Source organism: Erinaceus europaeus, chromosome X (assembly GCF_950295315.1).
Source record: "Erinaceus europaeus chromosome X, mEriEur2.1, whole genome shotgun sequence".
Lineage (NCBI taxonomy): Eukaryota > Metazoa > Chordata > Mammalia > Eulipotyphla > Erinaceidae > Erinaceus > Erinaceus europaeus.
In genome coordinates this window covers 73,071,172-73,098,244 of record NC_080185.1, presented here as the reverse complement: position 1 = coordinate 73,098,244, position 27,073 = coordinate 73,071,172, and the positions used below count along the sequence as shown (strand labels likewise).

The 27,073-nt window shown below is 41.5% G+C and overlaps 1 protein-coding gene, 1 non-coding gene and 1 pseudogene across 2 annotated transcripts in view; 2 read left to right on the top strand and 1 right to left on the bottom strand.

Annotated features, from left to right (window-relative positions):
* SLC16A2 (solute carrier family 16 member 2) overlaps positions 1-6,647 on the top strand; it is a 217,449-nt gene extending 210,802 nt beyond the window's left edge. The window contains exons 5-6 of the mRNA XM_007526067.3: positions 2,213-2,441; positions 4,125-6,647. Coding sequence (XP_007526129.2) covers positions 2,213-2,441; positions 4,125-4,345 — 450 coding nt within the window. The 3' untranslated portion in view covers positions 4,346-6,647. The remainder of the gene's footprint in view (positions 1-2,212; positions 2,442-4,124) is intronic.
* Positions 6,648-11,611: 4,964 nt separating this feature from the next.
* On the top strand, positions 11,612-20,039 carry LOC103116218 (ornithine decarboxylase-like; annotated as a pseudogene).
* On the bottom strand, positions 17,536-17,638 carry LOC132536008 (U6 spliceosomal RNA). Its single transcript, XR_009547709.1, has one exon. It is a non-coding gene; the product is annotated as a U6 spliceosomal RNA (small nuclear RNA).
* Positions 20,040-27,073: the final 7,034 nt, after the last annotated feature.

The following is a 27,073-nucleotide window of genomic DNA, read 5'->3' as shown; positions in this document are numbered from 1 at the left end:
GAACAAAAGGGGGAAAAAAAGATATTCTTTCAGAAGAATGTCTCCCTTTTGCCTAGGATCAAATAAAAGACTGGGATAGGATCAGAATACATACAGCTTCAGGCTCTTGAGAGCCATCCACTATACCCTGTGGTTCCTACTATTGGCAATGACAGACTTATGTGGTTGGCATCAAACCCTTGGATTGTCTGTTGGGGAGGAAATGGGAACAACGTGTACACTTTGGGCCAGTTCTTGAGGTTCAACTCTCAGTTCCAAGAGGGGTTTTAAATTTATGAACCTTGGCAAGGTCTTCCAGAGGATGTTAAGAAGCTACTAGATCCAATGGGTAGTAATTTAAGAGTTGATTAAAATCAGTTAATGAGGTACTTAGCATTTTACTACTATATATAAATTCTATTTACCATACCATTGTGTCTTCGTTGATGGGTGGATCTTGTTTTACCTTACAGGTGTGTTTGTCTCCTAAGTGGCGGGTGGGAGGTGGTGGATTTGGGGTTTTTAGATTTTGTTGAGCTTTCCCAAAACAGCCTGGGCAAAGCTCCCAAACAAATTTCCTCAAATGACATGGTCAAGCTATTTCTTATCCTTTCCCCAAACTAATCAAACTAACAAACTACTGGCAGCAATACAGAACACCTTTGGGGTATTAAAACCTCTCTACTCCTTCCATATGTTAAAAAAAAAAAAAAAGTCAACCTGCCTATGTGAATTACTTTGTTTTCTTTGCAGAATACAAGCAACACCTTCAGAGCCATGATGTCTCAGATACCTGAGAAGGGTGGTGTATTCATGTCCTAACATAAGGGTGGGGAATGCTTGATCCGTGAGCCATATATCGTTTGGTCTGTTCCTGCCATGGCAGCTTTAGGCAGTACTCATTGTTTCATAGCAACATTAAGAGCTATTTTTTAAGTGGATAATTGAATATGACCAGTGAATGGTGTTGTAAGTAGTTACTTACTACTAGCTGGCCTTTGACATGAAATCTCCCCACCCCTGTCCTAAAGTATAAGGTACTTGGGTGAAACTCAAAGTTCCCTTCAACTCAACATGTTTACTAAAATAAGTACCCCACAGATATGGATACTAGTTCCTTCCTCATTTCAAGAAGCTGTGCTTTCAATTCGTGCCCCCTGCATAAAACATCATATAAGCCATTCTCACTTCCTCCTTTCTGTTTTTAAAAATATTTTTAAATTATTTGTTATTGGATAAAGACAGAGAAAAATTGAAAGGAGATGGGGAGAAAGAGAGGGAGAGAAACAGAGAGATACCTGTAGCCCTACTTCACCACAGGTGAAGATTTCCCCTGCAGGTGAGAACCAGGGGCTTGGACCCTGGTCTTTGTACACTGTAAGATGTGTGCATAACCAGGTGCACCATCACCTGCCCCCCCCCCCTTTCATACCTTACTTGGATCTGGAAATACAACATGACTTTATCCCACACCACGATGCCTGGGATGGCAAAATTTAGGATCTAAAACCAGAACTAGGGGCCAGGTGGTGGCACACCTGATTAAGCGCACCTGTTACAATGTACAAGGGCCCAGGTTCAAGCCCCCGGTCCCCACCTGCAGAGGGAAAGCTTCACAAGTGGTGAAGCAGTGCTTAAGGTGTCTCTCTCTCTCTCTCCCTCTGTCTCCCCCTTCCCTCTCAATTTCTGACTTTCTATCAAATAAATAAAGATAATTAAAATTTTAAAAAATCACTTAAAACCAGAACTAGCAATTTTCTCTATTTCAGAATCCAGCACAAGGACAGATTTTTGAGGACAGGGACTATGTACTTAATCCCCTTTGAATTTTTTTGAGGTCATCAAGATGACTCACCTGAGAGGGTATCAGTTTTTGTCATGTTTGCAGCCTAGGTTCAACTCCAGTCTCAGCTGCATTGGGAAAGTTTCAGTGCTGCAGTGTGTCTCCCTCTTTCTATTTGAAAAGGTCAGCCTAAAGCAGTAAAGCTATGGCAAAACTTTTTATTTTCTTGACGAAATGATAGTTAAGTTGGGGCTCTTATAAAAATCTTTTATCTCTTCAACACAGGACTTAGAAAGGGGGCCTTAGTAACTGTTTGGTTAATTTACTATCTGTGGACAGCCTTCTGTCCCATTTTATACATGGCAGAAATGAGACCCTGAGAAAGGAACTGTGATTTGCTATTATCTTGGCTGGTCAGCATAACATGACCTCAGGCCCTTGCTTCTCTAGGTCATCTCCTTTTTACTCCTGGGTCTGATGTGCATGATGATACCCTTGTGCCAGGGCTTCGGAGGCCTCATCGTTGTCTGTCTCTTCCTGGGCTTGTGCGATGGCTTCTTTATCACCATCATGGCGCCCATTGCATTTGAGCTGGTGGGCCCAATGCAGGCATCACAGGCTATTGGTTACCTTCTGGGAATGATGGCCTTGCCGATGATTGCTGGGCCCCCCATTGCAGGTAAGGATGATATTCCAGAGATGGCATGAATGAAGTATGGTGTCTGCCCTTGAAAGTAGTACTACTTCAAGTCTCTCTTTCCTTTTACCCTGTCAGTGCATGAAACCTTATATATACCATTACAAGTGGAAGACACTAAGCATGTGTGTGAAAAGCCATTTGTTTGGGAGGATAAGTTTCTTTTGTAGCTGCCCATCTGTTTCAGTGGGAATTTTACTGAAGATAGCTTGCTTATTCTTGAAGGGTGAAGGGCTCATTGAAGTGGGTTTGTATTTCATGATCATTATATTAATCACATTGATCCACCCTCGTACTATCTTCATAGACAAGTTATTTACCAAGTAGTTGGGCATCAAGAGAAGGAAAAGTGAGTCATTATTTGTTAAAACTTAGAAGCACCTGGATCACCCTCCACTGCTTTTTTTTTTTTTTTTTTTTTGCCTCCAGGATTATCACTGGGGCTTGGTGCCTGCACTACAAATCCACTGCACCTGGAGGCCATTTTTCCCCCCATTTTGCCATTGCTATTGGTGGACAGGACAGAGAGAAATCGAGAGAGGAGGGGAAGACAGAGGGGTAGTGAAGGATAGACACCTGCAGACCTGCTTCACTGCCCGTGAAGTGAACCCCCTGCAAGTGGGGAGCCAGGACCCTTACACTGGTCCTTGTGCTTAGTGCCATGTGTGCTTAACCTACTGCGCTACCGCCTGGCCATCCCTTCCGCTGCCTTTTAAAGTAAGCCTGTAGAAGATTTTCCATCAAGGTCATATCCCAGGATGGTCCAGTAAGACTCACTTCCAGCAGGAAGCAGGCTGATCTTTTCAAGGCTGATCAATTGAGTTAAATTAGAAAATTATTATTTGGACATCAGTTCCGTGCAAGATGTTGTTAGGACACTAGTCACACTGTGACAGTAGCAAAAGCTAGGATCCTGTGCGACAGTCACACTGTCCAAATAGACTGATAGATGCTAAAGTCCATATCTTTTTCTGTTTTGCCTGCCTCTTAAGTAGCCCAAGATCCTACTTGCCTTTTCTGGGTGGTGGTTCTAAGGCCCGCCTTCTTATGAGGTACCTCACATTAGTTTTTATATATGAAGCAGAGGAGGGCTTGACACATGTCAGTCATACTTAGGACATTGTTAGCTTAAAGGAACCCTGAGAGATCAGCTGACCTTTAAATTGAAGGAAGGATATATATGACTTCTTTTATGGTAAATAGAAACTGCAGAGAAAGGAAAAATAGAAGCTCTACTTTTTCCACAAAAACGCTCCAGCCCAAGGCCCATGTGAACCAAGACTAGGTTTGGCCATCTTCTGTGGAGTTTTTTTAAACTAGCTTCATGCCTCTCCCCATACCTATGTGTGACTGGCACTTAGCTGTAGATTCACGAAAATTATAAATGGAGAGCTTTCAGAGAACATCAACTTCTTTCATAATGAGCATTACTCTCAATTGCCTACAGTTTAGTACCTTAGGAAGGAGCTACTTGTCTCTGTAATACAATATTTTATTTCTTCCATTTAGGAGTGTTTAGGTTGGAGGGGAAGGCTCCTGAGTCAAGAGAGTATAGCTTAAGAATTTCTGGAGAAGCATGGTAATGGTATGGTTGTTAGAACTGGCAGACAGTATCTTTGGGTAGTAGGGCAAAACTGAGCTTAACTTGTCTCTTCACTGTTTCAGGCCTCCTCCGCAACTGTTTTGGTGATTACCATGTGGCTTTCTACTTTGCTGGTGTGCCTCCCATTATTGGGGCTGTCATCCTCTTTTTTGTACCACTGATGCATCAAAGCATGTTCAAGAAAGATCAAAGGGATTCCAGCAAGGATAAGATGTTGGCCCCTGACCCAGACCCAAATGGGGAGCTTCTCCCAGGCTCCCCCACCCCTGAAGAACCAATCTAATGCCTCTTTCTTGCCATTGTGTGCTCTTCCCTGACCTTTATCCTTTACCCTGCCCTGCTCAACAGTTGCATTTTTGTCACCAGCACACTTGTTCCCAAACCTGTACACAAAACATTTCACCCACCTGACCATCTCCTTGGAGCCAAAACTCTCCAAGTGTTCCAAACTCATTAACCAAAATTTCCCATGAATGCCTTTAAACTTGCCAGGCCCATTCTCCTTTTAGGATCTAGGAAAGCTTGGAATCACCCCCCTGGCGTTTGGAACTTCTCCATATTCCTTATAACCCCTGGGGTGGAGGAGGAGAATAGAACCTCCTGGTCCCAGGTTGTTGGTCATCCACTAAAAGCAACTACCAAAGGTGTTACAGTGTCCTCAGAATCCAGGTGAGGAGATCAAGCCTCTGTGTGCTAAGTTCCTTGCCATCTGTTCTGGGGGAACTTCTGATGGTAGCAGGAGAGAGGTAAGAGAAGCAAAATTAGACAAGGAGCCTTGTCTAGCCTCAAAGTCTTTGAGGACTATTGTTTCCCAAAGAGTCCTGGATACCATCAATTTACAAGTGTCCAGACAGTCTCCCCATCTCTTATCTTCTCTTGACTTCTTTTTATGACTACCATAGACATGTGGTTGGTTGAAGGAAGGAGGCACCCAGAGCTTGGACCAAGTAGCCTCACCTTAGTCCAACCCACCCATGACACTAGCATCAAACTCGTTCATCTCAGGCTGAGCCACATCTTTTTTTGGCTCAAGCTACTATAATCACCAACTGGAAGAGTAGATGATCACATTAAGAAGGGACCTTAAGCACCCTCACTAATTTTTAAAGTTCTACTTGCTGATTTTTACAGATTTTTCAGGTCAGTGCTTTAATCTGAAGGCCGTCTCAGCTCCCCATCCTGGTGTCCACCTGTCAAAATGTGAAGAATTTCCTTTCATCTCAGAAGGCAGAGAAGGATTGATGATAGGGTCTGGTACACTGGGAGATGGGGCAATATTTATTTACCTGGCAAAAGACTTAAGTCTTCTATCTCTCAACATTCATGAAATGTCAACATTTTTCATGTGGGCCAAATGAAGAAATAGACTGGGTTTTTTTTTTTTTTGGAGGGATTGCAAATACTGTTTCCAACCTGCCTCCAAAAAAGGTTTAGGCAGCAACTGTGCATAGAGCTGAACAACTTCTTTTGCAAAGGGATACCATCTAGTCTTTACCACATATGTGTTGTCCCATGCCAGGCATCTTTCGCCACTCTGCTTAGCGGGCATTAAAAGATGCTAGACCATCTTCACCTCTTTGAAATAGGTGCCAGGTGATTCCCTATCCCCAATCTCTGATCAACATTTTTGCTGAAGAACATTCCCAATCAAGCTTTATGCAGCTAGCACAATTAACCTCAATAGGAACTTGACTTCTCTTGACCTCTTTGTGTCTCTTTCTTCCTTCTCTGAGCCTCTGTCTATTGAGTTCCAACTCTCATACTGACCTTTCATCATCTTCTTTCCAGGCATCCTTGGCTATCACTTGGAGTTGAGAGTGACTTGCCAGGATTACCCTGAGCTTAGAAGGATGAGGTTATCCTTTGAGGGACCGCAAAGAAGACATTGGTCCACCCCCCCATAAGTTTTTTTATTGCAAACAAACAGGTGGGGGTATAGTTCACCACTGAAGGTTTCATTCAAGGCCAAAGTACTGAGCTCTTCTACTGGTTCCAGTGAAGGTTTTTTTCCTCCTGTCAATTCCAGAGAGGAAAAAATAACTGGTTTTAGGCCCTGTTGGGTAGGAAGGGACATTATTATTATGTCAGCTGAAGTAATAGAAGAGCAGGAAAAGCATGCCCCAAGGTGTCTTGTCCCAAGAGAGATCATTGAAAATGTTGAAGCAACAAGGCCTTATTTCCATTTCTCTCTACCCCACCCATACCAACTCACAAATAGGCCATTTTACATGGCCTCCTTTGTTGTTCACCTTGCAGATAGCTCTTAAGAATCAGACGACCACCCACTTCTCTCCAAATGAAGAAAAGACATTCACAGATCTTGAATTTGCTCTATTAGGTGTTACCTGACAGGATGGGGGTGTCAATTTATTTCTTCTACATGTGTGTATGTGCATGTGTTGGCTTGTGTACTTCTGGAGAAAACTGTTCACTGGAGAGAAAGCAACACAGTATTAATATTTAGGGTAAGATGCAGCCTCTTATGTACCAGTTAAATCTAGGAGAATGAACAAAAATTGGGAGTTTGAGACCTGGGGCATTTAAATTCTCAAAATGTTTGGAACAAAATAAACAGATTTAAAAATATTGCTGTGGTATTTATGTTTCCTAACAATGGTGAAATAGTCATAATCTGGTTAACAGCAAGAAGTTTGGTTCTACAACTGAAATCTCATTAATTTTTTTTCCGCCAGGGTCCATACTCCGTGAGAACAAAACTTGACATATATGGAGGGAAGGTACAAGTTGGGTGTGTTATTCAGGATTGAACTTTTTAGAGACCTCTGAATTGAACAGTGGTTACTTCTCAAATAAGAACACGATGAGTAGCTAAGTCAGAGTGGAGGCCTCTCCAAGGCTACCACCTTGCTATAAACATATCTTGCTGAAAATTGGCAAAGACCTTAATGATAATCTAATTCAACGCTCCCTGTCCACTCCCTTGTTTCTTTGGGAAAAACTCTAAGGAATTGGTTTGGCTATGTCAGATAGCCAGTAAGTGACAAAACCTGGAATTTGATAGTAATACAGAAAAGAGACCTACACTAATGACCAAGCAGAGTGCAACCTTAGAGTCTCCCCTTATTTCACATATGAGGAAACCAGCCCATAAAGTGAAAAATGACTTGCCCACTTCATTCAATAACTATGTTGTAAAATTCTAAAAGGCTATCATTTGCAGAATCTCTAAGCAAAAATAAAATGTGAGAAAAGTTTATGTTCAGACTTCACCATTCCCCCCACTCCCAACCCATATGGCATTCCTTTCCCAGACATTCCAGTCCGTGGTACAGCATTGATTTTGGAGAACTAGTCCCACCTATTGCTCCTCCAACCCAAAAACTACAAATAAAGGCCATCATCCTATGGTCATACACGTACACGGGAGAGAAGAGAGGTGGTACTGGTTTACTTTGGGAAGTAGTGGTTTACCCCCCATCTCATGGCTATTGTGGTTTCTCCCCTGACTCAATACAGACACCCTCAGGTTGCCAGCCTCCTCATCTCCCACTGAGACTAATTACCCTATCCTGCTGCCTGACCCAAGGCTCTCCTATCCAAGATCTGCTTTCCCCTCAGCCCCTCCCCCCAAAGCCCCAGGCCTGCTCTATGTTTGATCACTTATGATCATCAGGTTTCAAAGCCATGGAATCCTCCTGGGCCTCATTCTGAAGAGGTTGCCAGTAGCTGCCTCTGACTTCTTCACAATACACAACAGACCAGCTGACAGGGATTATAAGCACCCCCCCCCCCCAGCAAGCCGCTGCATCTGACAGCTGGTGACAGATGGGGTGGGTGCATGTTATAATGAGAGCTCTTGAAGCAAGTTATGAAATTCAAAAGAGTATTAGAACACATCCAGTAGTGAGGTGAGTAAAGCTGAAGAGTAGAGACACTGGAGGCATAAGAAAAGGGATAAAACACCACACTCCCGAAGGGTTTGACAACACTTTGTTTTAGAAAACCCTTTGATTCTTACCTTTCAGTTCTCCTAATGGTCATACCTTCTATGTGTCCATCACGTTGCTGGAAACTCAAGGATTTGAGTAATGAAGGTAATGAAGGGAACCGAGGTGGAAAAAAACAAAAGAAGAAACAAAAATGAATTTCTTCTACTTTCTTTCCAAGATACTTTTTTTATTTTCTCAGCAGTCCACTGCATACTGCAGAGCCCTTGGGGCCCGGAGTCCCCTCCTAGATGGAGGGCAGGCATTTTTACCCACCACAGCCCTAGGACTATGTGGGGCCCCTCTCCCTGCCCCCTTAAGATGTCTACTCTCCTAAGCTTTGGTTTCCTGCTGAGTCTGAATTGAGCCAGATAAAATTAGCTCATTGCTCACATCTAACAAATGTCAGAGCCAGATTCCAACTGGGGGGATAGCAATACTAAGCATGGCCTTTCCTTGCCAGGTTTGGACTGACTCCACCACTAACCCAGACCTCCTCACTCCCCCAGCTATCAACTACAGATGAGACTAGAGACTGGACAGGTGAAGCATCATTTCTCTTTCATCCCACATCCACCCTGAAACATCCATGAACAACTGTGCCCCGAAAAGTTTGACAGGGATGGTGTGTGTGTGTGTGTGTGTGTGTGTGTGTGTGTGTGTGTGTGTGTATGTCAGCCTTTTTCCACCAGGAAAGTAACTAACACTCATCATACTAGAGTGAATTCATGGAAATGAAATGGGACTGAAAGGGAGGGTGATGAGCTGGGAGACAGCATAACAATTATGTAAAAGACTTTCATGCCGGAAACTCTGAGGTCCTAGGTTCAGTCACCAGCACCACCATAAGTCAGAGCTGATTAGTGCTCGGATCTCTCTCTTATTAAAATAAATAAATGAATGAATAAATAAATAAATATGTTTATAAGGGGGTGGAGGAGGATGACAACTGGGTCCTGGCTGCTGAACCCAAACTCTTGGTCCTGACATTGACTTTCAAGTCATCTTGGGTACTGATGGGGATCATTTCTACCCCTCTTTGGCCCTCCACTCACTTTGCAGTCTGGTTGGGCTAAGAATCCATAAGAAGAATGGAGGAGATAGCATAATGGTTATGCAAAGACACTCATTCCTAAGACTCCAAAGCCCTAGGTTGAATCACCTGCACCACCATAAGCCAGAACTGAGCAGTGCTCTGTGAAAAACAAACAAAACCACTAGAAACACAGGGATACATGTATCTCTGCTATCCACACAGACATTTGCCAAAGGTAACTATCCTTTCTGCTCTGGGAAGTGAGGAGAAAGGTGGGAAGGTCCAACTCCACACTCAATCAACTGTTCAGGGAGTCAGATGGGGAAATAGCAGCTGCCATGTGTCTTGAGCTTAGCTTCTGTTCCATCTTCACACCCCACTGCCCTGCCCACATCACTGTCATTTAGACAGCTGCCGTATCACTGTTCCAGCTGGGTGTCTGATCCACAAAGTGAGCCCTTGAGGTAAGCCAGACTGGGTTGGCTGACAACTGCCTCCAACCTTACAACATTCCTCTTTCTCCTATACCAGATGAATCCTCGAGACCTCCAAGGGCAGAATCAGTCCACAACTAGGGAAGAAAACAAGTGACTCTAGTCAGGAGATCTTGGAGGGATGTGGGCACTGGCATGCAGAATAGCCTTCAGGAAACCACCAAGTCCATTAAGAGCACTATGCTCTTCATCCTCCCTTCAACAAGCCTGGGCTCAGGTCACATTTCCCATGCAGGTCAGAACAATGGGGTTGCCTCTGTGAAGAAATAGCCCATGTCTACCAGAGGAATTCTCATAAAATCTTCCCAGAACTTTCAAGGGGCAACCACACCCAGTGGGAGCTCCAAACTCAGCCACACACACACACACACACACACACACACACACACACACACACACACACACACACACACACACACTCTCTTCGTCATTCATTCATCCCTGCCACACGGTCTCCCAGTACCCAACCAGGGATGTCAGCTCCCACAAATAGAATTTCCTAGACTTTATAACCCCTCCCAAGCCTAGATAGAAGCCCCCCCAGGGATGGTAGGAAAAATAACTTGCCAGGCTAGCGTGAGAGTGTTTCTTCCTGGGTACGTGCTCTCTGGGTTGGAAAGAACTCAACCAGTTGGAGAGACTCAGCGATGCAGGAGAGAGACCAGGAACTCATGGCAGAGCAGGAATGCAATGTGTCTTTATTGATCAGAGACAACACTTTTATCTATTAGCACGGGAAGTGGCAAGTCAGAAAAGAAAATGGCTAGGAAAGGGGGTGGAGAAAAGAGCAGGCTAGGTAGAAACTCCCTTAGCAACTGTTGCAAAGGTTTTAACCGGTGGAATTAATTAATACCCTGCAGGCAGGGCGGGTCTCAGGCAAAACAATGATTATGTAAATTGACCATAGTATCAGCAAAGGAGAATGGATCAGAGTGTGGGGGGGGGCTGGCTTAAGGCCCAACAATAACTGACTACCCTCCTCAACTTGCTCACCATCCTACATCCATCTTTTCTGTCTCCACAAACCTGCTTCCTTCAATCACTTGCCCCAAGTATGGGGATGTCATATGAGGTCAAATTACAACTCCCCACTTCCCCTCCCCCATCTGTATGTGTGTGTGTCTTTCTCATTCTCCCTCTCTCTCTCTCTTTCTGTCTCTCTCTCTCTCTCCCTTTCTCTCACTTCCAAGGTTATCTGGAGGCAGGACCCAGTCATGCCTCAAAAAAATTGCAAAAGTCAGATTTTCATGTTGTTGGTCTGAAGTTTTCCAGATATCTGCCTCCTCATTCATTCATCTCATATGTAAACAGACTCACTTCCTTTGTCCTTCAGAACACAAGGGCCTTCCTTCCTACCCATCTAGATGCGGAGTTCTCTTCCAGTGGTAACAAGGGGCTCTCACCTGGGGTTGGGCTATTCACCATTCACAGATACTTCCCTGTATCACATCACACTTGTCTCCACCCAAGCCTGGGAGGCAGATAAATTCTTGTATGCCTTTTACAGGGGAGGAAAGTGAGGCCTAGAAAGAAACTGGTGCTAGGCTTCAAACATGATCACCTAGGCTTACTCCACCTTATCTTACAGAAAGTAGAGAAGTAAGTTCATCTTTCATTTTCCCCAACTTCTCAGGAAAGAAGCCTTCTTTCTGCTCCCCCCCCCACACACACACACACTCCACATTCTTCTGTGGAGAAAGGAAATGATGAGAGTGTATGAGAGAAAGTTAGAGTCTCTGAACTGCCTTTCCCTGGATAGAAACACCATTTTCATCGAGTACTACGCTACCTCAAAATGTAGGTAAGATTCCAAAGTGAGCCCTCCAGTGTCTTGTTGAGGAAGTCTTTTTCTTATTATTCAATACAATAGTCATCACTAAGGGCTCATTTCAAGAGCCTTACTTGATCCTCCCCCCCTTCCCCATCCCAGGTCTGTAAAAGGCCCTTTATGCATTCTGATTGGGGAAAGATGAAGAAGTTGCTGGGAGACCTTGTTTTCAAAGGAAAAGGTTTCTCTGGCTTAGTGGTCAAACCTGCTGTGTCAGGGATTCCCTCATTTCTGGACTCGTGACATGCTGCCAACCTATGGAGACAAGATAAGGAAAAGTAGCAAGTATGCAGTTATGGGTAAGGGAACTTGAAAGGAAAAAGCTGATAAAAAAATGTGAAGAACAGTCATCAATCCCTGCCTACACATGTCAGTGAAGTGTAGGAGTCCTGTATATATGTCTTATCAATTGCAAGTCTTCTGCCTCCACCTTTAGTAGCCTCTATTTCTCAGTATCACATTGTTTGATGTGCTCTAAAATGCAAAATCATACCAGCCTGAGCCTTTCCTTAGGGATAAATAGCTTCAAGCATCCAAACTGGTTCCCTCAAAGTTAGGATTCACCTGTTAACCATAGGAGAGACTGTTTTTATGGAGACTGTTATTATGGAGAGCCAGGTTTCAAAGAAAGCAAAATTCTAGGCAAAGGCAGTTTCAGCTACCTTAAACTGTGTAGATAGGTGGAACTAGGGAATTCTAGAAGCACGTTTAACAGTGTATTCACAGAACACAAAGGATACAAAAAATATGTGAGGGTGACCTGATTGCGACATCTGTCACCCCATTGATCATCAGGGCTGATTCGGCTGATCTGACTGGCTAGATGGATGTCCCCTTCCTCCCTCACCGCTCCATGTGCCCATGTGCATCCCTCCAGAAGATGGCCTTCCCCGAGAAGAGAAGAACTGGTCTTCGGTCAAGTGTATACGAGTAGCTGCGCTCCCCTGCTAGAACCTCCAAACAAGCTCTCAAAGGATACAGACAAACTAACCTTAATCAGAATAGTTAAAGGATATTCTACCCTTAGAAGGAAATCAAAGGTCCACTCCAAAAAGTGGAAAGAAGGCAGATTAACGAAGGAACCTGAGAACCTAATGGGTGACTCATCTGAGATGAGTACTCTAGGTTTTCTTTTTGCTGTTTATACCCCACAGCTGGTGCTAGGAAAGCCAGAAACGCAGAAAAATCCCAAGAAAGGAGAAATAGTAAAAAGGTTATGCAAGAGACTCTCATGCCTGGGGCTCCCAAGTTTCATGTTCAGTCCCCTATACCACTATAAGTCAGAGGAGGGCAGTGCTGTGATAAAATAAAAATAGCCCAAGAAAAATTGTCTCATACTAGTCAAGGCATCATAAACAGGGAAATCTAGAAAGAAAACATTTACACAGTGACCTGATATATATATTAAATTTCCACCTCTGTCATACTATAACAAAGTACACCACTCCTTCCATAACCATGGCAGTGTCATAGGAGGTTAAGTATGGATTCCAGATCTTCATCCCAGCCAGGTAGAAACATGTGGGGAATGCATCCCTGTAATAAAGTAATGAAATATCCCTGTTCTTTGCAGCTCTTGTAGTATCAGAAGAATCCTAGTGAGGTAACTACTGAACTACCATCCCTACCAAGCAGTAATAATGATCCCCTTACCATCTGGGTGTCAACAGAGGCCCAGTAGAGAATCTGGATTTGTCTCTTCACTTGATAATAATGAAATGATGCACCCTTTCTCTCAAAGGCATGCTTTCAAAGGACACCTGCTGAAACAGAAGGTTTTTCTTTAAAAAAATATTTTATTACTTTTTTTGTATTTAAAAACTAGGTGGGGTATCATCAAAACTGCTTGGCACTGGAACATTAATAGACATAGAATTGACAAAAAAGACCTAGATTTGCCAAAACAATCTTGAGAAGAAAGAACAGAACTGGAGGCATCACACTCCCAGATCTCAAATTGTATTATAGGGCCATTGTCATCAAAACTGCTTGGGACTGGAACATGAATAGACATGCTGACCAGTGGAATAAAATTGAGAGGCCAGAAGTAATCCCTCACACCTATGGAAATCTAACCTTTGACAAAGGTGCCCAGACTATTAAATGGGGAAAGCAAAGTCTCTTCAATAAATGGTGTTGGAAAAAATGGACTGAAACATGCAGAAGAATAAAACTGAACCACTATATTTCACCAAATACAAAAGTAAATTCCAAGCGGATCAAGGACTTGGATGTTAGGTCAGAAACTATCAGATACTTAGAGAAAAATGTTGGCAAAGCTCTTTTCCACATAAATTTTAAAGACATCTTCAATGAAACAAATCCAATTACAAAGAAGACTAAGACAAGCATAAACCTATGAGACTACATAAAATTAAAAAGCTTCTGCACAGATAAAGAAACTACTACCCAAACCAAAAGACCCCTCACAGAATGAGAGATCTTTACATGCTATACATCAGACACGAAGCTAACCAGAATATATAAAGAACTTGAAAATCTCAACAAAACAACAAATAACCCCATCCAAAAATGGGGGGAGGACATGAACAGAATATTCACCACAGAAAAGGTCCAAAAGGCCAAGAAACACATGAAAAAAATGCTCTAAGTCTCTGATTGTCAAAGAAATGCAAATAAAGACAACAGTGAGATACTACCTCACTCCTGTGTGAATGTCATACAGCAGAAAAGGTAACAGCAACAAATGCTGGAGAGGGTGTTGGGTCAAAGGAACCCTCCTACACTGCCAGTGGGAATGTCAATTAGCCCAACCTCTGTGGAGAACAGTCTGGAGAACTCTCAGAAGGCTAGAAATGGACCTACCCTATGATCCTGCAATTCCTCTCCTGGGGATATATCCTAAGGAACCCAACACACCCATCCAAAAAGACCTGTGTACACATATGTTCTTGGCAGCACAATTTGTAATAGCCAAAACCTGGAAGCAACCGAGGTGTCCAACAACAGATGAGTGGCTGAGCAAGTTGTGATATATATATATACAATGGAATACTACTCAGCTATAAAAAATAGTGACTTCACTGTTTTCAGCCGATCTTGGATGGACCTTGAAAAATTCATGTGAAGTAAAATAAGTCAGAAACAGAAGGATGAATATGGGATGATCTCACTCTCAGACAGAAGCTGAAAAATAAGATCAGAAAAGAAAACACAAGTAAAATCTGAACTGGAATTGGCATATTGCACCAAAGTAAAACACTCTGGAGTGGGTGGGTGAGTGGGGAGAATACAGATCCAAGAAGGATGACAGAGGACCTAGCGGGGATTGTATTGTTATGTGGAAAACTGGGAAATATTATGCATGTACAAACTATTGTATTTACTGTTGAATGTAAAACATTAATTCCCCAATAAATAAATTTAAAAAAAGAAAAATATATTAGAATTGGGTAGTCTGGAGGTAGCATAGTGGGTTAAGTGCAGGTGGCACCAAGCGCAAGGACCCCAGTTCGAGCCCCTGGCTCCCCACCTGAAGGGAGGTCACTTCACAAGCGGTGAAGCAGGTCTGCAGGTGTCTCTCTTTCTCTCCCACTCTCTGTCTTCCCCTCCTCTCTCCATTTCTCTCTGTCCTATCCAGCAACAATGACATCAATAACAACAATAATAATAACTACAACAATAAAACAACAAGGGCAACAAAAGGGAATAAATAAATAATTTTTTTAAAGAAGAATGCAGTGTCATGAAAGGAAAGCCGTCATCTCAAATATATATATGTTGTGGTCCGGGAGGTGGCCCAGTGATAAAGCCTTGGACTCTCAAGTGTAAAGTCTCAAGTTCAATCCCCATCAGTACATGTGCCAGAGTAGTGTCCAGTTCTTTCTCTCTCTTCCTATCTTTCTAATAAATAAAGAAAATCTTAAGAAAAAAAAAAACTAGGTGAGGGTATATAGCACAGTGGTCATGCAAACAGACTCTCAAGCCTGAGGCTCTAAGATCCCAGGTACAATCACCCACACTACCATAAACCATAAATGAGCAGTGCTCTGGAAAAAAACAAAAATTAAAAAAAATTGAACTTTATTTATTTTACTCGATAGTACAGAGAGAAATTGAGAGGGAAAGATGATAAAAAGGGAGAGAGACAGAGACAGAGAGGCACCTGTAGCACTGCTTCAACGCTCATGAAGCTTTTCTCCCTGCAGGTGGGGACTGGGGGCTTGAACCCAGTTCTTTGTGCATGGTAACACTGCATTTAACCAGGTATGCCACCACCCAGCCCCTGAAACAGAAGATTTAAATAAAACCAACAATTCCATTATGAGCTATTGAACATCTTCAAGTTTAAATAAAAAAATCTTTTGTTACGTGAGGGAATTATACCATAAACAGGAAAATGTCAACTTGGATAGGAGAACAATGTCAATAATAAGACGCGCAGATGCACAATAACAAGACTTACCTGACAAGGAGTTTTAAGTACTCATCATACAAGTAATTTAATAAATATTTCTGACATCCTTTTAAATAATTTGGAAATTTTATGAAGTAAATAGAAGATATAAAGGAAGACCTAATTAAAATTTTAATTAATGCAATGAGTGGGCTAGAAAACTATCTCACTTGGATATTGCACTACTTTGCTATGTGTGTGACCTAGGTTCGAGCTCAGTCCCCATTATACTTAAGGGTGTTACGGTGCTGTGATCTCTGTCTCTTTCTCTCCCTCCTCCCTCCCCTCCCTCTCTGCTTCTGTCTCTATTACAAAGATGTATTTGCAAGGTTCAATTTTCTGAGAATCAACTATTGAAGAATCATTGTTTATTTTACAGACACACACACACACACACACACACACACGAAAAGATGCCTTGAGACTGGGGGTATAGCACAGTAGTTACTGGAAAAGACTTCCACACCTGAGGCTCTGAGGTCCCAGGTTCAATCCCTAGCACCACCAAAAGCGAGAGCTAGTTAGTGTTGATAGATAGAAAACACTTTGATTATTGGGGTAGGGGATTAGAATGAGAGTAGATATCTCATCAAAAGTCATGGAGGGGGGCTGGGTGGTGGCGCTCCCAGCTGAGCACATGTGTTACAGTGCACAAGGACCCTGGTTCAAGTCCCTGGCCCCCACCTGCAGTGGGAAAGCTTTGCGAGTGGTGAAGTAGAGCTGTCGGTCTCTCTCTCTCTCCCTTCCGTCTCCCCTTTTCCTCTCAATCTCTGCCTGTCTCTATGCAATAAATGAAGGAAAGGAAAAAAAAAGATTTTTTTAAAGTGGTCCGGGAGGTGGCGCAGTGGATAAAGCATTGGGTTCTCAAGCATGAGGTCCTGAGTTCAATCCCTGGCAGCACATGTACCAGAGTGATGGCTGGCTCTTTCTCTCCTCCTATCTTTCTCATGAATAAATAAATAAATAAATTATTTTAAAAAAAGAGTTGAACTGTTAAAAAAAGTCATGGAGGGGTAAAGAAAAACTAAAATTTTCAATTGATAACAGAAAATAGTCACCAGAGAACTCTACATCCAGTAAAAATATTCCTGAGAAATGAAGAGGAAATCAGGACATTCTCAGATTATGGAAAAATGTTTAGGAGGCTGAGTGGTGGCAATTCTGGTTGAGTGCACATGTTATAATGCACAAGGACCCAGGTTTGAGCCCCCAGTCCCCACCTGCAGGGAGAATGCTTTGCAAGTGATGAAGCAGTGTAGCAGGTGTCTCTCTGTCCCTCTTCCTTTCTATCTCCTCCCTTCCCTCTCAGTTTGTGACTGTCTCTATCCAATAAATAAAGATAATAAAAAATTTAAGAGAAGAAAACTAGTTTATAGTCTGGGAGGTGCTACAGCATGTACAGCAGTGGACTCATGTACAAGAAGTCCCAAGTTTGATCCCAGCACTGCATATGCTGCGGTGATGCTCTGTGTCCTCTCTCTCATTAATATATAAATCTTCAAAAAGAAAGTATTTTGCAAACAGCCTTTCCCTAAGAGAGTGTGTAAAGGCTATTCTCCAAACAAGAGGCAAAAGAGGGAATCTTGGGATATTGGGAATAAAGAAAAAAATATATGTATTAATGGGTGGAGAAGATAGCTTAATGGAAATGCAAAGGGATTCTCATGTCAGAGGTCCCAAAGTTCCAGGCTCTATTCTCCACAATACCATAAGCCAGAGCTGGGCTCTGGTTAAAACAAAAAAGAATATATATAATTTTGGAATGCTTCACAAATTTGCATGTCATCCTTATGCTGGGGCTATGCTAATATTCTCTGTATCATTACAATTTTAGTATGTGCTGACAAAGTGAGCACTAAATATATATATATATATTTTTTTTTTCCAGGAAGCATAACCATGGAGTAACATGATCATATCAGATCTCCCCCCAAACAACAAGTAACTACAACTATAAACCTAAACAGAATCCACCAACTACAGCTGAAACATCTGCAGCCTCAGGTGAGTGCTTGTACGTGTAGTTGGGGCAAGAAGGGGCATGTGTTTGAAGCCAAACAAGGAAATTTAGTACACAGCACATTGCCATTTTGTCTCTACATGCAGCAAGTAGAGAAGGCAACTTATAGTGCTGAAGGAAAGAGAAGGGAGTTCACAACCTTTCAGTCTTTGACTCAGGGGTTTTAGCCTTCTGAATTTCAGACAAGGACACACCAAAAAACAGGGAGCATTTGAGACTATAAGAAAGCCCAACCCTGTCTATGGCCATACCACCCTGTATATGCCCAATATCCTCTGATCTTGGAAGCCTAGCAGGATTGGGCTTGGTTAGTATCGAATGGGAGAAAGTCCAATTCCAACCCCCACCCCCACTCCTCCACTGTGAAATGAATGAAAAGAGAAGTCTAGAGATTAGAACAATAGCACCATCTACTGGCCATCAAAAGCCATCACAATAAATGCTCAAGCAGAAAAATAGAACTAAACGGCAAACCATGTCACATCAGTCAGATGGAAATGAAACTGAGGGACACCCAAGGAATTATAAATGTAGAGAGACTGTCAGAGAAAGACTACACAAAGCTCATTATGAAGATTTTCAAAGAATCTAAACATAATATGAAACATACTCAAGAGTTGAAGAAATTTTTCACTAAAGAATTAAGAAACACAGGTCATTTGCTATTAGTCTCTGCCGCTGCCACCCCTTAGCCTGAGCTCTGGCGCCATCTCTGGCCCATGGTCCTCTGCAGGAGGGAGCAAGGCAGCCGATAGACAGGTGGGTGGCTGACGGGGGTGGCCAGAGGTCCTGTGAGAGAGAGCCAGTCAGTGGTGTCATCTCCATGGGGCCGGCCAGTGGTGGCTGAGTGGGCTAAGAACATTTCCAGGACTGCACTGAAGGCATACAAATTTCCAGCAGAACTTGAAATTCCTGGAGAAATTGCTATTCCATCTCTGAGTTTTTCCTTTGTTGCATTTCAGAGGAACATCAAATAACCACGAACAGCTTTAGTAATGATGAGTTTGATTGTCATTTCTGTGATGAAGGTTTTACTGCCAAGGATATTCTGGACCAAAAGATTAATGAAGTCTCTCCTGGTGATATGGATGTTGCGGACCTGAGAGACATCCTAAAGAAACATCTGAGGTGGTTAAAAACTCTTTCTCATGCCACCTGCAGGGAGAAAGCTTCACGAGTGGTGAAGCAGGTCTGAAAGTGTCTGTCATGTCCCCTTTCTGTCTCCCCTCCCCTCTCAATTTCTTTCTGTCTCTGTCCAATAATAAATAAAAATATATTTAGAAAAAAAAAGGCTCTTCCTCGGGTCATCCCCTTTTATACTGTCAAATGCAGCAATAGCAGAACCATAGTGAAGATCCTTGCTGGCGTAGGGGCAGGATTTGACTATGGTAGCAAGACTGAAATAAAAATGGTGCAGAGTCTTGGGGTTCCTCTTGAGAGAATTATCTATGCAAATTCTTATAAACAAGTGTCTCAGATTAAGTATGCTGCCAAAACTGGAGTTTTCAGATGATGACTCTTGATAGTGAAGTCAAACTGATGAAAGTTGCCAGGGCACATCCAAAGGCAAAGTTGTTTTTGAGGATTGCCACAGATGATTCCAAAGCAGTCTGTGACCTTAGTGTTAAGTTTGGCGCCACACTCAAAACCAGCAGGTTGCTTTTGGAACAAGTGAAAGAACTAAATATTGGTGACATTGGTGTCAGCTTCCACATGGGAAGTGGCTATACTGATCCTGATACCTTTATGCAGGCCATCTCTGATGCCTGCTATGTCTTTGATGTGGGGCTTCAGGTTGGCTTCAACATGTATCTGCTTGATATTGGTGGTGGCTTTCCTAGATCTGAGGATATAAAGCTTAAATCTGAAGAGATCACCAGTGTCATTAGCCCAGCATTGGGCAAGTATTTTCTGTCAGATTTGGGAGTGAGAATCATAGCTGAGCCAGGCAGATATTACATTACACCAACATTCACACTTGCAGTTAACATTATTGCCAAAAAACTTATATTAAAGGAACAGTCAGGCTCTGATGATGAAGATTAGTCCAATAAGCAGACCTTTATGTATTACATGAATGATGGAGTGTATGGATCATGTAATTGCATCCTTTACAATCATACACACTTGAAGCCTCTTCTGCAAAAGAGACCCAAACCAGATGAGAAGTATTATTCATTCATCCAGTGTATGGGGACCAACAACAACATCCAGTGTATGGGGACCAACAAGTGACACCCAGCATTCTGTGCTTCTGCTAGTATTAACATGTGGAGACCATTCTTGTAGCTGCTAACTGTGAGTTTAGCTTGAATTAAGGGATTTTGTGGGGGGGGGGGGACAATTTAACTTAATTACTGCTAGTGGTGAAAAAAAATCTTAGTAAGTAGGGTTGGTACACATGTAACAGTATGAAAGACCAGAAGAGGGGTCACACCTAATTGTGTTCCTGTGGAAACTATTTGAATATTTGTTTTATATGGATTTTTATTCACTTTTCAAACATGCTACTACAGCATGTCCCTCAGCTGCCAAGCAAGCATTTGTAGCTAGTGCATTGGAAGATTGGGACAAAAGCTTAGTGCTGTGACTTGTTTTAAAAATAAAGTATCTTGAAATAATTAGGCATTGGGAAATTTTTATAGCGTGTCTATTCCAAAAAGTTTGCCTTGAATGTGCTCAATATGAGTGGGAATTGACATTTATTCCTGTAGGCTGAGAAAATTCTTCCAGAGACTTGGGCTAATATGGTTTTCAATATTTTGAAAATTCATAGAAATGCCTTCTTTCTGATTGACTTTTTTTTTTTTAGTACATGAAATCCCACTTAGTTTGTTGTGAGTTCTCACAAAGAGTAGTGGCATTTTGAATGAGACAAAAGCTATACTGTCTCACTGTCGGCTGTCGACAGTGACTTTAGCTCCTCTCATGCCCAGAACACTTGTGAATTTGGAATTCTTAGAGTCACTTGTTAACTAACTGACCTGTCATGGCAAGCACTCAGAGAAGGTGAATGAGGCTTCATGCTTGCAGAAACTAAAGGCATCCCCTGCCCACCCTGATGTTACTCCCAGGATAAATTGATGATTAAAACAAGGAATGAAGAACAACATTTGGCAGTCAACTTACCGGAATAAATTTGGCCATGATTAATCTATGTTGTAAAAAAATAATTAAGAAACAGGAGCTGAGTAGTGGCACACCTGGTTGAGTTCATATGCTATAGTGTGCAAGGATAAAGAATAGGAATACCAACTATTAATGAGGTGATAATAGTAGAATAGAATCAGGAACACAACAACAGGGGAAAACATAGGCACAGGAAACAGGTGGGTAAAATGAACAGAGCAAAACAAATTATGGTAAACAAAGGCCAACTGAGAAAAGACTGTTATAAATATTGTAAGTTAGACACAACACTCATGATAACCACAAAACAAAATGTAGCACAGAGACTAATCAGAAACATATACAGTAAGCAAGACCATCATAGTAAACCATCCACATAAAATAATAAGCAGACATAAAAATGGAGTCAACAAGGACATAAACAAGCTCAAAATAAAAACCAGAATGGCTATAGGCAAACCACATTTATCAATCCTGAATGTGAATTGCTTAAATACACCAACTAAAAGAGTCAGAGTGACTGAATGGATTAAAAGGCAAGATCCATGTATTATGTCTCCAGGAAACACAAATTCAAAAGAAAGACAAACAAAAGCTCTGGATGACAACATGGAACAAAGTATTCCAAGCCACTAATGCAGAAAAAGGGAAGAAGCAGCTAACCTGCTATAAAAAAAAAAAAAGAAGGTGATGAGAGACAGAGATGGACACTACATATTGGTCAATCAATCTAACAGGAAAACATAACCATCATCAATATATATGCTCCCAATATGAGTGCTCCCAAATATATAAAACAAGAGCTTACTGACCTCAAGGGAGACATCCTCAGCAACACAATTATAGTAGGAGACCTTAACATACCACTCGAAGTAAGAGACAGATCACTGGGCCAAAAACTCAGTCAGAAAACAGAGACCTAGTCATAGATGAGATGTATTTAACAGATATATTCAGGGACAAGGGTAGATAGCATAATGATTATGACTCTCATGCTTGAGGTTCCAAAGTCCCAGTTTCAGTCACCCACATCACCATAAGCCAGAGCTGAGCAGTACTCTGGTTATATATATTCAGAAACTTTCATCCTAAAAGAATTTACATTCTTTTCAAGTGCATATAGACCATTCTCAAGGATTGACCATGTGTTGAGTCAGAGACAGCTTTAATGTGAATATTTAAATCACAAAAGAATATATTTTCTTACCATGAGGCATGAGGTTAGACATAAAACCACAAAGAAAGAAAGAAATATACCTAAACTATGAAGGATGAACAATGCACTTCTGAATAACACTAAAGTCATTGAAGAAATCAAAAGAGAACTTAATAATTACTTAAAGAACAATAAAAATGAAGAGACTATCAGACCTTATGGCATGTAGCAAAAGCTGTCCCAAAAGGTAAATTTATAGAAATGTAGTACCACTTTAACAAACAGTGAAGATCTCAAGTAAACTACCTAACATCACAACTGAGTCAACTAGAAAAGGAGCAACAAAGAGACTCAAAAGTTAGCAAGAGAAAGGAAATAGTATCAGGATATGAAATCAGTACACATATATACATGGCATTTCTGTATACAAATGAGGAATCAGAGGGAAGAGAAGTAAAATACTCAATCCCATTTATAAGCAAACCCAAGAAGGTAAAATATCTTAGGGTGAATCTCACAAAGGTGAAGGAACTTTACAGGGAAAACTATAAGACATTACTAGAAGAAACAGAGACTGACACTCATAAATGGAAGAACATCCCTTGTTCCTGGGTTGGAAAACTAAACATTATTAAAATGGCCATTCTACCAAAAGCAATCTACAATTTCAATGCAATCCCTATCAAGATTAAAATTCCATTTTTCAAGAAAACCAAACAACTTGTTTAAAAAATTGTGTGGAAGTGTACACACACACACACAAAGTACTTCTGAGAAAAAGGGGAAAATATGGGGATATCACACTTCCCAATTTCAGTTTATACTACAAACACTGAGTTAGAAGAAGTTGAAATCCAAAAATCAATTCCTTTTACTATAGCAACAAAACAATAAAATATTTAGGAATAAACCTAACCAAAGAAGTGAAAAACTTGTATACTGAAAATTATGAATCACTACTCAAGGAAATTGAAAAAGACACAAAGAAGTGGAAAAATATTCCATGTTCATGGGTTGGAAGAATTAACATCATCAAAATGAATATACTACCCAGAGCCATACAGAATTTTTAAAACATTTATTTATTTACTTATTTATTTCCTTTTGTTGCCCTTATTGTTTTATTGGTGTAGTTACTGATGCTGTTGTTTTGGATAAGACAGAGAGAAATGGAGAGAGGAGGGGACGATAGAGGGGGAGAGAAAGATAGACACCTGCAGACCTGCTTAACCGCTTGTGAAGCAACTCCCCTGCAAGTGGGCACCCAGGGGCTCGAACTGGGATTCTTATGCCGGTCCTTGCAACGTGCGCATTTAACCCGCTGCGCTACTCCCTTAGCCATATGCAAATTTAATGCTATGCCCATCAAGATACCAACCACATTTTTAGGAGAATAGAAAAAAATGCTACAAATGCTTATCTAGAACCAGAAAAGATCTATAATTAACCAAAACAATCTTGAAAAGAAGGAACAGAACTGGAGGCATCACACTCCCAGATCTCAAGTTGTATTATAGGGCCATTATCATCAAAACTGCTTGGTACTAGAACATGAATAGACACACTGCTCAGTGGAATAGAACTGAGAGCCCAGAAGTAATCCACACACCTATGGAAATCTAATCTTTGACAAAGGCGCCCAGACTATTAAATGGGGAAAGCAAAGTCTCTTCAATAAATGGTGTTGGAAAAAATGGGCTGAAACATGCAGAAGAATAAAACTGAATCATTGTATTTCACCAAATACAAAAGTAAATTCAAAGTGGATCAAGGACTTGGATGTTAGGTCAGAACCTATGAGATACTTAGAGGGAAATATTGGCAGAACTCTTTTCCGCATACATTTTTAAAGACATCTTCAATGAAACGAATCCAATTACAAAGAAGACTAAGGCAACACACCTATGGACATCTAATCTTTGATAAGGGGGCCCAAAGCATTAAATGGAAGAAGGAGGCTCTCTTCAATAAATGGTGCTGGGAAAACTGGGTTTTAACATGCAGAAGAATGAAATTGAACCACTTTATCTCACCAGAAACAAAAATCAACTCCAAATGGATCAAAGACCTGGATGTTAGACCAGAAACAATCAAATACTTAGAGGAAAACATTGGTAAAACACTTTCCCACCTACACTTCAAGGACATCTTTGATGAAGCAAACCCAATTGCAAGAAAGACTAAAGCAGAAACAAACCAGTGGGACTACATCAAATTGAAAAGCTTCTGCACATTCAAAGAAACTATTAAACAAAGAGACCCCTCACAGAATGGGAGAAGACCTTCACATGCCATACATCAGACAAGAAACTAATCACCAAAATATATAAAGAGCTCAGCAAACTTAGCACAAAAAAAGCAAATGACCCCATCCAAAAATGGGCAGAGGTTATGAACAAAACATTCACCTCAGAGGAGATCCAAAAGGCTAACAAACATATGAAAAACTGCTCTAGGTCACTGATTGTCAGAGAAATGCAAATTAAGACAACACTGAGAGACCACCTCACTCCTGTAAGAATGGCATACATCAAAAAGGATAGCAGCAATAAATGCTGCAGAGGCTGTGGGGATAGAGGAACCCTTTTGCATTGCTGGTGGGAATGTAAATTGGTACAGCCTCTGTGGAGAGCAGTCTGGAAAATTCTCAGAAGGCTAGACATGGACCTTCCATATGATCCAGTAATTCCTCTCCTGGGGTTATACCCCAAGGACTCCATAACACCCAACCAAAAAGAGGTGTGTACTCCTATGTTCATAGCAGCACAATTCATAATAGCTAAAACCTGGAAGCAACCCAGGTGCCCAACAACAGATGAGTGGCTGAGAAAGCTGTGGTATATATACACAATGGAATACTATGCAGCTATCAAGAACAATGAAGCCACCTTCTCTGACCCATCTTGGACAGAGCTAGAAGGAATTATGTTAAGTGAGCTAAGTCAGAAAGATAAATATGAGTATGGGATGATCCCACTCATCAACAGAAGTTGACTAAGAAGATCTGAAAGGGAAACTAAAAGCAGGATCTGACTAAATTGAAAGTAGGGCACCAAAGTAAAAACCCTGTGGTGAGGGGTAGACATGCAGCTTCCTGGGCTGGTGGGGGGTAGGAGTGGGTGGAAGGGATGGGTCACAGTCTTTTGGTGGTGGGAATGGTGTTTATGTACACTCCTAGTAAAATGTAGTCATATAAATCACTAGTTAATTAATATGAGAGGGGGAAAATTAATTGTATGTCTCGAAGTTTCTAAAGCACAGACTGAGTCTTTTTAATATATAGGCTGTGTATTTGATATGCGGACTCTCTCAAAAGCCTAGACCAAGTAGATCAGAAGCAACCAATGGCACAGCTACATACAAGATGCTGGGTTCTATACAGCAAACCCTAACAAAAGGACTTTTCAAAGTTAACCCAATTACCAAATAATGTGATGATAACATTAACTGTCCATTGTCTTTTTGAACCCTAAGACAGCAGGAACCTCACATCTCCACTATAGAGCCTATATTTCTCCCAGTCCTGGAACCTTAGGATAGGGCCCACTTTCCCGTATGCCTCTCCCAATCCATATCAAATAATATTGCATCAGCCGATCGCAACCTAATCAACACAACAATTGCCACCTCAACATGCTTCAGTTCAGACTGTGTACAAAGACTTCACGTGTGGAATGACAACCCTTCAGCTTCATTACTCGGGTGAGACCTTTCCTTTCATAGTATTCTCTAATTCCATCCCAGGTGGTTCACTTTCTAACAAAGTCCCAAAACCTAGATACAGACCAGGTTCTGTGAGAGAGAGCATATGTTCACACGTATCCACAAACTAGTGCAAAATACATACCTGAAAGCAGAAGTACACTAGAGTTTGCAGTGAGTACCCCCCTAACACTTCCCCTCCACTATTCCAACCTGTGGATCCATGATTGCTCAACAATTTGTTTGGCTTTGTATGTTAACTCTCTTTTCAGCCACCAGGTGCCAGATGCCATCAGGATGCCAGCCAGGCTTCCCTGGACTGAAGACCCCACCAATGTGTCCTGGAGCTCAGCTTCCCCAGAGACCCACCCTAATAGGGAAAGAGAGAGGCAGACTGGGAGTATGGACCAACTAGTCAACGTCCATGTTCAGCGGGGAAGAAATTACAGAAGCCAGACCTTCCACCTTCGGCAACCCACAATGACCCTGGGTCCATGCTCCCAGAGGGATAGAGAATGGGAAAGCTATCAGGGGAGGGGGTGGGATATGGAGATTGGGTGTTGGGAATTGTGTGGAGTTGTACCCATCCTACCCTATGGTTTTGTTAATTTATCCTTTCTTAAATAAACAAAAATTAAAATAAAGAGGACTTTTCTATATCTGTTTGAAGAGGGATAAATATAACAAGTAACACAAGGAACTTTGCCTTGAGAAAAATCCTCTTTTAGGAATATAAGTTTTTGTATTCCATAATACACATAAATTGTGCATTATGATAATTATCCATTAACCGGCACTCTTATGCTGGTCCTTGCGCTTTGTGCCACATGTGCTTGACCCACTGAGCTACCACCCGACTCTCAGGTATATTCTTGATTGCCCGATTTATAATTGCCAATTTAGTGTCAAAACTGCTTTGGATTATTGTTGTTGTTGTTGTTGTCGTCATCATCATCATCATCATTATTATTATTATATCTCTTATTTATTAGCATATGGTGTTACAGTTGCCTGTCATACTGCACCTATTAGGCTAATTCAATAATATCATTCTGTGATATGTTTGGTTGCATTTTGTCCCAAAATGCACAGTGACAGAGTTTTCTCATTGACAACTATGACTTAAATGTCCATCTATACTCTATATCTATTTGCTAATGTTTCACAGATCTATGCCTCTGAATGACACCTCTATCTTGAGCTACAATTTGTGGACAGTAGTCTATGTAAACCTAGACTTGAATTGTGGCCATGTATCTCAAATTCAACTTATATAAAATAT